General features: G+C 44.2%; 1 protein-coding gene across 4 annotated transcripts in view; it reads right to left on the bottom strand.

Moving 5' to 3' along the window:
• The window catches only part of LOC138822751 (MICOS complex subunit Mic25-like), a 222,252-nt gene that overhangs the window by 193,119 nt on the left and 14,501 nt on the right, over nt 1-14,632 (bottom strand). For all 4 annotated transcript variants that reach the window (XR_011370612.1, XM_070015695.1, XM_070015696.1 and 1 more), the window contains exon 2: nt 5,221-5,536. Coding sequence is in view for 3 of the 4 variants with exons in the window: in XM_070015695.1 (XP_069871796.1) it covers nt 5,221-5,536 (316 nt within the window). In the remaining variant the exon portion in view is untranslated. The remainder of the gene's footprint in view (nt 1-5,220; nt 5,537-14,632) is intronic.

The raw sequence follows: 14,632 nt of genomic DNA, 5'->3' as shown, positions 1-14,632 counted from the left end.
CTGGGCAGGAAGCAGCACTATGCAGATGCAGGTGGCTCCTTATACTGTTTCCTTTAGTTCCCACTACAGTTTGAATGTTCTCCCTCTCCAAAACTTGTGATGAGACATAATTGCTATCTTCATAGTATTAACAGTTGGGGCATTTGGGGAGTAATTAAGTTTAGATGAGACCATGTGACTTTATAAGAACAAGATAGATCTGAACTACTATGCTATGCCAACTCCATGTAATGCCCTCTGCTACCAGGACTCTACCATACCCCAACAAAGCTCTCACCAAACGCAGCCCTTGATCTTGGGACTTCCTAGCATCCAAACTGTAAGAAAAAAAATTTTTAATAAATTCCCCAGTCTGGAAGTGATGCTGTAGCTCAAGTGGTAGAGCGCTCGCCTTGAGCTGAAGAGCGCAGGGACAGCGCCCAAGCTCAGAGTTCAAGCCACAAAGTAAATAAATAAATATAGATAGATAAACAAATAAATAAATAAATCCCCCAGTCTGTAGTTGTCCATTATAGCAACAGAAAAGAGACTCAAACAGTATCCTATTCTTAGCTTTCTAATCCTGGGTGTAGCAAACATATGCTCCTTACACTTTGTTTCCTTTAGTTCTTACTATAGTTTGAATATTTTCACACATTCACATATCCATCCAACCTGATTAAACTTCAACCTGTATTTTTTCTAGTATTACTGGGTTGTTTAAGTTTATCAATATTTTCATAATCACTAATCTGGGAACTTTTGAGCAAATTCAATGGGCTATCACTTGGTGACAACGAAGGTTTTTTTTTTTTTATTGTCTGTTTGTATGTTTGTTTACTATTGCCATCCCCTAGCTTCCTCCTCCCAAAACTTTGTTGGCCAAAGCTCAACACCTTTCTGTGGTCTTCTCTGATGCTGTATGCCTCCTGTGGTTCCCAACACAGCAGTAGTTGTAAGTGTACACAGTATTACAAAAGAACCCAATTCAACTCCCAGACCTGTCAAGAGTCCTGCCAGGGACATACATCCAAAAGTGGGCAGGCCACTCTCACTTTCTCATGTTTGGGTGGCTCTCAACTGAAACTGAGACTAGGACTAAAACAATAGCAACAGTATCAACAACAAAAACAAAAAGGAGAAAATCACTGCCAGAATTTTGTTCAGATATTAACATTTCTCTTTCTCCTTGTGCCTTCCCTCTTTTCATGTCTCTCTCCCTCTCCCACTCTCCTCTTTAAGGCAGGGTCTCACTATATACCAGAGTATCACATCAAACTATGTTCATCCTACCTTAGCTTCTCTAATGTACCACCATGCCCAGCTAATGTGCTTTTATTTATTCATTTTTAAATTTATAATAGTTCATTGAGGTATAAATTACGGAATTTACTTTTGCCTTTGATGTAACTGTCCTTTGTCGTAACAAAAATAACACAGTTACCCACAGTAGGGAAAGCGGCAGTAGTCCACACTATGTCCTTGCCTGTGGCACCTGCCGGCTTCCCTGTTTCCTTGGTAATGTACATTTCTTAGTCTATGTTTCTTAATTATTAGTGACTCTGAGATCTTGTCATAAAAATCTAACCAGGCCAGGCACTGGTGGCTCACATCTGTCATCCTAGCTACCCAGGAGGCTGAGATCTGAGGAGCAGGGTTCAAAGCTAGCCTGGGCAGGAAAGTCCGTGAGACTCATCTCCAATAAACAAGCAGTAAAAGCCCGAAGTGGCGCTGTGGCTCAAGTGGTAGAGCACTACCCTTGAGCTGAAGAGCTGAGAGACAGCGCCCAGGCCTAGAGTTCAAGCCCCACAACGGAAGGAAAAAAATTAATAAATAAATAAATAAATATAACCAGATCTTATTAATCTTGCTTTCTTAAAGGTCTTTAGAACACATTATAGACTGAGATTATAGAAAATGTAATGTTTTTCCTAGCTCACTATCCTTTCTTTATTTTTCCCATATTGTCTCTATTTTCTTATTGTCAAATTCCCACATTTCTTAGTTTAGTTTCTTGGCATAGTGCTTAGAAAATCTTCCATATTGTATTTTAATGGCTTCAATTCTTATATCTGGGATTTGGTATGAGATAAGATTTTAATTTTAACTTCTTTTCCTAACCCATTTCATCATTAAAATATTGCAAAAACAGGTTTTAAAATTTAAAGATATCTTAAAATTAATCCATTTCAAGACAGCTCGTTTATATTGAATCTTCTTCCACATTCAGAAACTCAAACTCACTCTGCTGGTCATTGTGCTATAAATAAAGCCAAATAACAAACGGCCATTATCCCTTTTAAACTGCTGCAACTTACCAAATTAAAGCAAACACTTCTTTTATCTCCCAAAGCTGAAACTAATGTAATATAGCTTGGCAGTTCTCATTTCCTATCACTTCTCCTCACCCCTCACCAGTTAATCTACAGTTTATTTAAGCACATTGGATCAAGTTACATCCCTCTTGGTTTCACCTATCCATGGCTAGAAAGACCATAGATAGTAAGCCTTCTTGGTTAAGACAGAAATATTTTCAAGAATCTCACTCAGGGCCAGAGTATAGCCAACTGCAAATCAGAGAAAGCGAGCTAGAATGCCCTGGACAGTAGGTCTATCCCTACCACAGCACAAAGATTTAAAAAAAAAATTTTTTTTTCATTTAGCCCATTTGAAGAGTGGGTCGGAATCCAGATACTGACTGGACGAAAGCCAAGGCCTGTGGGAAGCCCTGAGGCAGACATCACAGGACAGAGGCAGAGGTTTCATGCATGGCCAGAGCCTCCTGTCCTTCAGGACACAGCCAGGGTTCTCTGGCCACTGAGTGGATGCATCTATGTGTTGCTCCCTGCACATCACACCAAGGTCTCTCCATAAGCTGGACATTGTATTCCAAAGATAACTGCTTCTAGGTCTGCAAAGAAGCCAGGCTGCACCATTCCTCTGGGTCTCTGCTGCTACATTCACCTGTAAAATCCCATCTTCCATCATCCTTTTTCGAAATCCAGGCAGTTCCTGTGCTACCCCTAACCCCAAGTTTCTAGAATTGCATCACTACACAAAATCATAACCACCATAACCTACTTCGGTTTGCATCTGGTCCCTTAACCAGAGTTGTGCACTCTTGCATTCATAAATTAATCATTCCTTCCTTTGTACCACTGTGTCATACAGAAAAATATTTGTGTTTAGCTAGTGAAGATGCACCTCCAGGGATGGACTTGTGAGTGCTCTAAGACAGAGGTCCTATCCATCTGCCCTGTGTCCTGGCATGAAACCTAAGACAAGATTCACAGACTGCATTCTGGAAGTGCTACTGGACAGAAAACAGCTCTTACTTTGTAAACTCTTACCACCTAGCAGAGAACACTGGATGAAAAAAAACACCATTGGGCTGGATGGGGTAGTGTGCACCTATACTCTCAGCTACTCAGGAGGCATAGCTAGGAGGATTGTGGTTAAGGCCAGGCCTGGCAAAATGTCCATGAGACCCTACCTAAACCAATAAAAAGCTGATGTGGTGGTGTCTATTATCCTAGTTACGCAAAATGTATAAATAGAAAGTTCACCATACAAGGCTAACCTTGGGCAAAACCATGAGAACGTAATACAAATAAGGACTAGGAATGTGGCCAAAGTAGCAGAGCACCTGCCTAGCAAGCACCCTGAGATTAAACCGTATTACCACCAAGATAAGAAGAAAAAGACAGCACTCTGTTAGGCCACATGCATAACAAACACTACATACATGTTACTCCTGCTGTAGTTTATCTGAGGCGGTGACATAGCTCTCCCAGCCAGGAGATTCTTATGAGTAAGTATTTATTAAGTAGAACAGTAATTACTCCATGGACTTTTTGTAATACCTTAATATTTCCATCCTTAAGAGCCCCCTTTAGTAATTTCTTTGCTTGTTTTTTGTGGTTGCTATAGATAATTAGTTGGGGAAGAGCACAAGCTTCTGTATTTGTAACAGGTACAACAAAATAGGAAACAGCACAGGTGCTGGCTGCTGAGGGTGGGGGAGGAAGAGCCCCTAGAACCCCTATTGGAAGCCAAGTCAAGAGCAGGACCCCCTGATGAGGTTACGTCTACTAAAGATGGCATCAAGGTCATTCAGTTCTCATAGACCTCTCTTCCTTTTCCCTCACTCATGCTAGGCAAGTGCTGTACCATTTGAGCTATGCTGTCAGCACTTTTGCTTTTATTTTTTTATTTTTTATTTATTTATTTATTTTTTTGGTCCGGTCATGGGGCCTGAACTCTGGGCCTGGGCGCTGTCCCTCAGCTCTTCAGCTCAAGGCTAGTGCTCTACCACTTAAGCCACAGCGCCACTTCCGGATTTTTTTCTTTTTGCTTACGTGGTGCTGAGGAATCGAACCCAGGGCCTCGAGCATGCAAGGCAAGCGCTCTACCACTGAGCCACCTTCCCAGCCCCTTTTGCTTTTATTTTGAGATAGAGTCTCAGTATCTTTGCCTAGGCTGGCTTTGAACTCACCATCTTCCCTCTCTGTCTCCCCAGTAGCTTGGATTATAGGCATGCCTCATTACATCTGGGTGCCTCACATTATAAAGCGTACAGAGAACCTGAATCACAGTGAAAGGAAGCAACCTGCCCCCAAAGCCACACAAACACTGGCAGTACTGAGCCTCAAATGTACCAGACAGTATCTGTCACAGATGGAAAGCCCCTCCTTCCTGGAAAGTGATTGCTTACGTTAGATCTTTAAAAAGAGATAGCCGAGTAAGAACAGCACCACGCATGTGGTATTCAGGTAAGGGGTAGGTTTATTCAGTAGACCTGCTGAGACCAGGACAGGTTTGCACTCCATGTGGCTGGGAAAGGCCTGGAAAAGACCTGAGAAAGAGAGAGAGCTGGGAAAAGAGGTGGGAAAGAGCTGGAAAAGAAGTGGGAAAGAGAAGAGAGCTGGGAAAGAGCTGAAAAGGAAAAGAGCTAAGAAAGAGCGTCTGGGCCTGGGCTAGGCCTTATCTAGGGTATGGGCGGAGAAAGGTGCGGCCACATCAAATTCAGATGTGACCTCAGCGGATGCAGATGTGACCTCTTCCAGGTGTGCCAGTTGCCTAGGTAACGCAGGTACTGGGTGGAAACTTTGCTGCGAGGAGGGTGGAGTCTTCTCGCCATCCAGGAGCCGACCTTACAGCTTCCACCACCCAGAAGCAAACAGGTGTACATGCTTTATCCCTCTGCTCCCATTCTGCCCAGCACAGCTGCACCCACTGTACCTTTCTGAGGGATTGTAAAGCTGCCTTCTGAGGGGCCACGTGTGGCAGGTAGACAAGTAGCAGGTGGATGAGTAGAGAGTGGAGGTGTAGGGGGCGAAGTCGCCGCAGGTGGAAGCCTAGTGGGTGGAGGCGGCATGGGTGGAGGAGCCATGGGTGGAAGTTCGGTGGGTGGAGGCTCGGTGGCTGGAGGCTCCGCGGGTGGAGGCGCCATGGGTGGGGGCGCGGTGGGTGGAGGCGCCGTGGGTGGAGCAACTGGCTGCTGCCCTTCTGAAGGCTCCCCAGAATCCTTCATGCGGTTGACCACACTTTCAGACAGCTAAGGGAAGAGATATTGGAACCAGAAGACAGGAAAAAGTTACGTCACAGAAACCTCTGGAAATTAAGACCCCCCCCCGCCCCTGTAAAATTCACACCCCAGATTCACTCAACGTTTCCTTAAGACCAATAATATACTCAAAACTTTTCATGCTGGCCCAATGCCTACCAGACAATCATCAAACTCATCTGGGATGCCAAGCCTAGCCTCAGGTGTCCCACAGGCTCTGCGCCCTCACCTCTGGTCACCCTTCAACAGAAACCCTGTGACTGAATTCTCACTCTCCTGTGTGAGTGCTCTGAATGCACCCACACTGGCCTTCTAAACACATCAGCACAACCACCCACCGCTGGTACATCACCACCAGTCTAAATGCACCTTCCTTTAAGGGCAGCTTAGTGTGTCCTTCTCCAGGGAACTTCTCCATTGTAAGTGCAACTTGGTCCCTGCCTTCCCTTCAAGGCCTTTGCAAACAACTGCACAGGGACAGGCTGCCCTTCCCACTGAACTACCCTTAGGGTTTGTAAACACCTTGCCAGCTATGCAGCCCTTGTCTCTATGCCCTCCAGCGCCACACAGAGCAGATAATCAAAATATTCCTTGACTCATTTCACCTTAGTTCCCCTAATGAAGATCAGATAAGCAAATGCTCACTCACTTTAGAGGAAGTAAACTAGGCATAAGGGTGTCATAAAACAGTTTACTGAAATAGAATGGCAAGCTAGAGATACTTCCAGAATAAAAACCGTTAAGGTTCACTTCAGTAAATATTTATTTATTAAGTGTCTTATATGCACAAGACATCCTAAAGCACAGGTGAGAGAAAGACATTAAAGATGCCTTAAGATGAAAGACATGATCAGCACCTCTACTACCAGACACCTAAAAGAGAAAGGATCCCCTGTGTACATACAGGCATGAGTTAAGGATGCTCACTGTGGTACTGGTAGAAATTTAAAAAAAAAATAAGCCTAGAAAATTATAATCATCCAACAATAGTGACCTGATTAAAGAATTCATACTGCATCATTCTATGAAATACTATGCAGGAATTAGGAAAGAACAAAATAAGACATGTACACAAGCCGGGCACCAGTGGCTCACACCTGTAATCCTAGCTACTCAGGAGGCTGAGATCTAGGGATTGTAGTTCAAAGCCAGCCCGGGCAGGAAAGTCTATGAGACTCTTATCTCAGAAAAAGCTAAAAGTGGTACATGTTGTTCAAGTGGTAGAAGTGCTAGCCTTGAGCACAGAGAGGTTCAGGGACAGAGTCTAGGCCCTGAGTTCAAGCCCCAGGACCAGGAAAAAAAAAAAAAAAGACGTACACATGACCAGGTATACAGATTACAGGTTATGATAAAATCACACAACTCTTAGTATAAATTTTGTTAAAATAGGTAAACACCTATAAAACACCTATAGACCACCAAACAAATCTAATGAATGTGAATATGCATATATCCACATTTACAAATGCAAAGATGGATCTGAGTTTTCACACCTATGCATACAAGCCTACAGGACCAGCTGAGAGGCAAAGCCTACAGGCTCCTTACCATAGCTCACAGGGTTCCACACAGCAAGTGGGGCAGAGGTAGCTGAGGCAGGACTTTTGCTTTGGGGCATTTTGAGCCAGTTCTTTTTATTTTATTTCCTCTGAATGCATATGTGCTTGTGCCTTGCAGGGTTTTTTAATCATAAACATTTCTTTTAGTAACTAAAGATAATAATAATAATAATTGGATCATTCTAGTTTTTAGGCTACAAACCAAATAGCTAATTCATGATACAGAACAGAAGACTAAAAACATATACCTGTATTAATAGAAGAGAAAATATCCATGGTCAATGGATTTTCTTTTTTGTTTGTTTGTTTGCCAGTCCTAGGGCTTGAACTCAGAACCTGGGCACTGTTGCTGAGCTTCTTTTGCTCAAGGCTAGCGCTCTACCACTTGAGCCACAGTGCCACTTCTGGCCATTTCTGTTTATGTGGTATTGAGAAATCAAACCCAAGGAGAATGCTAGGAAAGCACTCTACTATAAGCCACATTCCCAGCCCTGTCAACTGATTTTCAACAGGAGTACTGCTATACATTGGCTATGGTTTGAGTTTGTCTCCTGGAGCGTTCCTGTGCGGGAAGCTGGTTCTTCAGTGTGGTGACACTGAGTGCTGATAGGACCTGTAAGAGACAGGGCCTAGTGGGAGGTCATCACTGACCCTCTTTGCTCTTTGCCTTACCCTCTGGTGGGGTGACTACCCTCTCTCTTTTCCTCTCTCTCATTTCCTGCCAACACCGTGGTGCTACCTGCCATGAGGTGATGCAGCCAAGCTGGCACCATGCTGCTTGACTTCAGCCTCCAAAACTATGAGCTAAATAAGCCTAGAATGCAGGTGGTAAACTAATTCAACGGGGAAAGGATAAATAGTGTAAGGACAGCTGATATCCCCATGCCAAAGAGTAGTTGGGCCCTTCCATTATTTAACACACAAAAACAAACTCAAAGCAGACTGGCGAACAAAATTAAGAAAACCAAAGGTAGATAGATCTTAATGTCATTGGTTTGGCAATAAATTCTTAGACAGGACACCCAAGTGAAAGCAACCAATGAAAAAAATAAATACACTGGATTTCATCAAAATTAAAGTTTTGCTTATCAAAAGATATAACCGACCAACCAACACACACACACACACACACACACACACACACACACACACACACACACACACACACACACACACACACTCACTCACTCACTGAGATAATTTGCTAAATGAGGTATAACCAAAACATTAAATAAGGAAGTGGCACTGTGGCTCACGCAGTAGAGTGCTTTCCTTGAGCTGAAGAGCACAGGGACAGCACCCAATCCCAGAGTTTAAGCCCCACAACTGATAAAAATAAATAAATAAATAATACATATTAGCAAGAATATAGAGAAATCAGAACCATTATTCATTGTTGCCTCAAGCTTACAGTAATGGAAAGACTTAAGTGTTGTTAGTGATGGGGCAGGGTTGTGGAGGTTTTTTTTTAAGGGGGTGGGGGGGGTGAAAATGTTAGGAAAGTGATGGTGGTTATAGTTACACAAACCTGGATATATCTCAATAGTAGAGAGCTTGGTTAGCATGAACAAAGCCCTGTATGGTGTGTTAGTTATATTCAAAGTTAAAGAGGGGATGAATAAGAAATAAACACCAAACACCAAAGAAAAAAAATCAACAGCTCAGACAGGCTGTCACTCAGAAATACCAAAAGAGGATATTCTAGCAGTGGTACCTGCCAAGGGAAATAAGCCTGTATGGGTTCCTGATACCTGGCAGGGGTCAGGAGTAGTGAAGGCTAGAATGTAACACAGAGCAGGACTGGGCACAAAGGATGCTGTCATGTGGGAAGTAGACCTAGCAAGAGAGACCAGCACACCTGTAGCCCTAAGTTCAACTTGGAAGGCATGGTTGTAAAGGTGAACCTAACACAGAATGAAGCTTCACATAGTATTCATGGAAAGCAGCTTAGTGTAGGGAGATGTCTAAAGCTTCTGAACAAGGAAATAATATAAAGAATACTTTTAGAAGTTGAATCAACAGCACATAAGGAGTACAAAGGAGTGGGGAACGTGCCCTTGGTAGTGAGGTGACAAAGGCAGCGGCAGCAGCTTACAACAAAAGGTTTGCATGGTGGTGGCCTTGACTACAAAGATGAATGAGAGGGCAGAGTTAATAAGGAAGAGTTTTGATCCTAAGTTAGTGGAACGACTTGGGTGAGAATGACAGAAAAGCGAAATTAAGAACAGAGAAACTATTTTGAGAAGATTGCACATTAGTCTGAATACATAAAAAAGCACAGATTATAAAAGGAAAAGAGCCTTCAAGAGTTCATTGGTTTGCCCCATTTTTGAGCTATAGCAACTAAACACTGTAATGGCACGTGGGAAAGTGAAAAATAAGCTCTAAATCATGGCCCAACTCCTTCATTTTGTGGAACCAGCCATACAGGAAGGCAAATAAAACCTCTTGGAAGAGAATGTTTTTCCAGGTAAGTAGGGACCTGAACTGGTGCTCAAGAAGGAGCCAGCTCAGTGGAAGATTTGGGCACCCTACCCTTGTGCTACGACTGGCTGAACAGGACTGACTTCTAAACTTTCAGGAAATTTTGAAAGCTGGTTAACTTTAAAATGGCAGTTTAAAATTGGCCCTGGTAAGGAGAATTTTCACCATGGAAAGTGGCAAATACTACAGGTCATAGTCATTTCTTGTGGTTTGAATAAATTGTTAGAAATTCACTAGCACCAGCAGGGCACAGGGTTGGCTTATGGTCTCCGCAACATGGGAGGCAGAGCTTGAGAGGATTTGGTTCAAGGCATGTCTGGGCAAAACCTAGCCATCTGACCCAAAACTTGGGTAGGTGGTGGATGCCTGTTACCACAGCTGCGTGGGAAGTATAAATAGGAGGCTCACAGTCCACACTGCTCCAGACAAAAACACAATACCATGTGCTTTGCTTTTACTAAAGTTCACAGGGCTGTGGGAATATGGTTCAAGTGGTAGAGTGCCTGCCTTGTAATAACAATGCCCTGAGTTCAAACTCATAGTATTGAAAAAGAAAAAAAATGAAAGAAGGGGGGCTGGGAAGGTGGCTCCGTCGTAGAGCACTTGCCTTGAATGCCAGAGGCCCTGGGTTCGATTCCTCAGCACCACATAAGCAAAAAAAGAAAAAAAAAGCCGGAAGTGGCACTGTGGCTCAAGTGGTAGAGCGCTAGCCTTGAGCTGAAGAGCTGAGGGACAGTGCCCAGGCCGAGTTCAGGCCGAGTTCAGGCCCCACAACCGGACCCAAAAAAAAAAAAAAAAGAAAGAAGGCAGGGAGGAAGACAGGGAGGAGAAAGAAAGGAGGAGAAAGACAAAGAGATAGAGAGAAAGAGGGAGGGAGGAAAGAAGAAAGGGAGGGAAGACGGAAGGGAGGGAAAGAAAAAGGAAGAAGGAAGAAAGTGGACCCTGTGAGAATGCACCAGTCCTTTGAGGGACTAAGAATTAAGTGTGTGTCCTGAGTGTGAGCTAGTGAACTGCACTGAGGACTGAGCCCTCAGTGGCCCTCCTCAGTGTGGGTGAGGTATTGATGGCATCTGAGATCCCATGAGTGAGGCAGTCATAGCAAGCAATGTCCCGACACACAGGATGGAGAGCAGCCAGGTGGACAGGAACAATAGGCATTGATACATGCAGAGGAGCCGCTTACAGCACAACCCATGAGGACCAAGAAAGCAGTCTGGCCAAGAGCAAATGCATGAGGCACCATGACCAGACTCCATCTGTTCGTTTATGCTTAACAGAAAACAGTGCTGATCACAGTGAAAGACACTGTCCTAGCTTCCGTGGAGTTAATGGTAGATAAGATGCAGTTAACAAACAGTCTCTCATACTTTATTTCGTCTAATCAGCTTGTATCACAACATCTCCTTATATATCCAGATAAAAGATAAAAACAACTTATAAAGCCAGAAGCCCAGGGCTCATGCCTGTAATCCAAGCTATTCAAGAGGCTGAGATCTGAGGGTCACAATTTGAAGTCAGCCCCAGAAGGAAAGTCTGTGAGACTCTTATTTCCAAGTGGCGCTGTGGCCCAAGTGGTAAAATATAAGCCTTGAGTAAAAGGAGTACAGGGATAGGCCCAGGCTCAGAGTTCAAGCCCCAGGACTGGCAATAACAATAACAACAACAACAAAACCCACTAATGAGGCTAGGCACTAGTGGCTCAAGCCTATAATCCTATCTACTCAGGTAACTGAGATCTGAAGATCACTGTATAAAGTCACCCCAGGCAAGAAAGCTTGTGAGACTTATATACAATTAACCACCAAAAAGTCAGAAATGGAGCTGTGGATCAAGTGGGAAACTGCTGTTCTTGAGCAAAAGGAGGTCAGGGAACATGTGTTTTGGGTTTTCTGTTTTTTCTGTTGGTCCTGGGGATTGAACTCAGGGCCTGGGCACCATCCGTGAGCTTTTTTGCTCAAGGCTGGTGCTCTACCAGTTGTGCCACAGCTCCACTTCTAGCTTTTTTTTTTTTTTTCGGTGCTTTAATTGGAGATTAGAGTCTCACAGACTCTTCTGCCCAAGCTGGCTTCAAACCTGGTCCTCAGATCTCAGCCTCCTGATTAAGCTAGGATTACAGGCATGAGCCACCAGCACCCAGTATATGAAGCGTTTTGTCCCCAGCCAACTTCAGATCTTAACCCCATCTCCTGAAGGCACAACATGTACTGGGATCACAGAGTTCACCACTTCATGTGGCTTATTAACTGAGCTGTAAGGGTCTCACTAACTTCAGATAATGGAACCATCCTCCTCCTGGTCTTTGCCCCATAGTAGCTGGGAGTTAGTATCTCTTTCCAGAGCACAGGCAAAAGAGAAGAGAAGGAAGGCCAAGCAAGGTACCCAGGGATTGGGACTTGTCCAACATCCAGGCTTCAGAGGGCTGGTCTGCTGTTCAGCCAGGCACACGGTCTGATGATGTGGGGTCTCCCTTCCCTCCCCTCCCTTTCTGGGCACACACTGACTGGAGTGTGTATGAGTGTGAGCACATGCCAAAGGGAGGGCTGATGGGAGCAGGAAGGGCAAGGAGAGCAGGAAGACCACCTTGAGAAAGATATCCACATTAAGACTTCCACCCTTGAATGAGGACCCTCAGCAATAAACAGGGAGGAAAAAAATGCAAAATCTCTGAGAAGTCTTGAGCCTGGCGTGTCCCAGGGTGCAACAGAAGGCCACTGTGGCACTGAATAGGGAAAAAGAAGGGGACCAGATGATCAGGCCAGAGGGACAAGCAAAGGCAGGTCACAGGTTCAAATCTGAGCCAGAGGAAGTGCCAGGGACTTCACACAGGTGAGTCACAGGCTCTGACTTGCTAGTCCTAGCCAAGGTAGGACCAACTGAACCACACTACTTGGTAAGTGAGGGGTTAAGGAAAACATTGGCAAGATGCTTGTTGGCAGTGAGAGATTCGTAATATTTCTTAATGTTGCTACAAAATACAGCAAGTAATATTTTTAATCAACAAATATACATATACACACATTAGTCGTGCGAGAATAAACACCATCTGGGCAACGCTCCCTGTACCAACAGAACCAGAACGGAGGCCTCCAGAGCCAGCAGGGCTGGGTACTAGGTGCCACAGGCACACTGGCCATTGTGCCACCAGAGCTGGCCAGAGAGCATCCTGCTCTGAGGTCAGAAGCAGGCCAATCCAGAGCAACACAGGGGAAAGGAGCTCTTCCCACTCTTCACTACATGACCTTGGCCTACTTCTTTAGCTTTCCTGAGCTTTCCTTTCATCAGCTAAGAAACAGATTCCTTGAAGATAGGGTGGCTCAACATAGCTCAGGAATTTAGTACATTCCCATCAGACCAACTTGCATTTGAATCCCAAGTATTTGCTTCCTATTTACTTCCTGCATGACCTTGGACAGAGAACTTTTCATCTCTAAATCAGTTTCTTCATCTGTAAGATGGAAATAATGGTAGAGACTGTAGAGATTATGAGAGTTACATGAAGCAATCTACAAAACCCAGTTGTGCAAAGAAAATAACCCATGTGAGCTATTAAAATGAAACTGCCAAGCACTATTGGGTACAAATAGACAACATGAAAAGACTGACAACAAGAATTGTTAGGATTAAGCAAAGGAAGAGAAGTGAATGAAGAACGGGGTGATGTCCAAAAAAAATTGTACTCATGATGTGACTTATCAAATGGTAACCTCTCTGTACTACACCTTAATAACAACAGTAAAGCTATATTTAAAAAAAGAATCATTGGGGTTTACCACATACTATGAACTAAGCATGGTTCTAGTTCTCCAGGTAGATTTGTGACTTGAGCAAATCTCTTCCCTTACTCTCCATATTATGTACAAAATTAAACTGGGCAAATTCTTTCTAAACTCCCCTCCAAGTCTGACATCCTATGGCTCAAACCTGGATCTGCCCCCAACCCACGAGTAACAGAAGGTAGCCGGGAAACAACTCTTCTCTGCTACCCCATAGAATGCTTGGTTGGCACAAGTCTCCAGCAACAAAGTAAAGGCCAAGAAAAGTCTCTTTTTCCTTTTCGCTCTAGTCCACAGCCCTATCCTGAAGAATCCTGATCATATATGAAAGACATGAAGAAAAGGGCAGCCCCAGACAGCAAAAGTCAGAGGCAAGGACAAGCCAAGGAGGAGCTGTATCCCAAACTAGGTCATATATGTACAGAGGCCTGACCACTTCCACCCCAACCAAGGCTTCTGGAAATCCCTATGACCATACCCATACACCACCCTCATCCAAAGCCAAGCTCCCAAAGAAAGGGCTAGAGGCTAGGTGCATGAGTAAGTCATATGACCACCTCATGACTAAAAGGCTGGGAAAGAAGGGTACTGCTTTAACAAACACAGGTGGGTATTATCAAAAACTTAACGTAAGAACAATGATAGGAATGAACAGTATTTATCTGATGCAATATAACTGAGATCTGAGTTACAATAACGATAAACTGTAACATACTACTACTACACTGAAGTAGTAGTACTGGCAGTACTACACTATAGGTGAACCACTCAGTGCTCACTCAGTAAAGCCCTCCCCTTGAATCCTCACACCATCACACCTGCTTTCCAAATGAAACCAGAAAGAAAGAATGCTCCTCAGCCCCAACGCTGCTGCCCACAACTTCACTGCTGTGCTAGTCTGTTTGAGGATCACAGAGTACCTCCCCAACACCAACAGCAAGGCGAGATACATTTGCTAAGCCACACTCAGGGGCTAGAACAACCCCCACAGAAGCTGTGGCAGTAGAAGGAGAGTAGCAAGACAGATAAGGAACATCACTGGAGTCCCTACTAGACTCAGTCATAAGCTGAACACGACACATTGCCTTGGCTCCTGACTGGAATGCTGACCGTCCCTCAACCGCTGCTCTCTCTCCTCATTACTCTGCTTGGCCTCTCTTCACAGCACTTACTGCTATCTGACACGATATGCACTTCACTATTTGCTATCACTCCTGCCATCCATGGCAGCCAAGGATTCCCTGTTGCTCTGACTACATCTTCATTTCTAC

This window comes from Dipodomys merriami, unplaced genomic scaffold (genome assembly GCF_024711535.1).
Source record: "Dipodomys merriami isolate MVZ:Mamm:240054 unplaced genomic scaffold, mDipMer1.0.p SCAF_114, whole genome shotgun sequence".
In the NCBI taxonomy this organism is placed as follows: Eukaryota; Metazoa; Chordata; class Mammalia; order Rodentia; family Heteromyidae; genus Dipodomys; species Dipodomys merriami.
The sequence above is the reverse complement of the archived record's forward strand: the minus strand, read 5'-3'. Positions and strand labels throughout refer to the sequence as shown.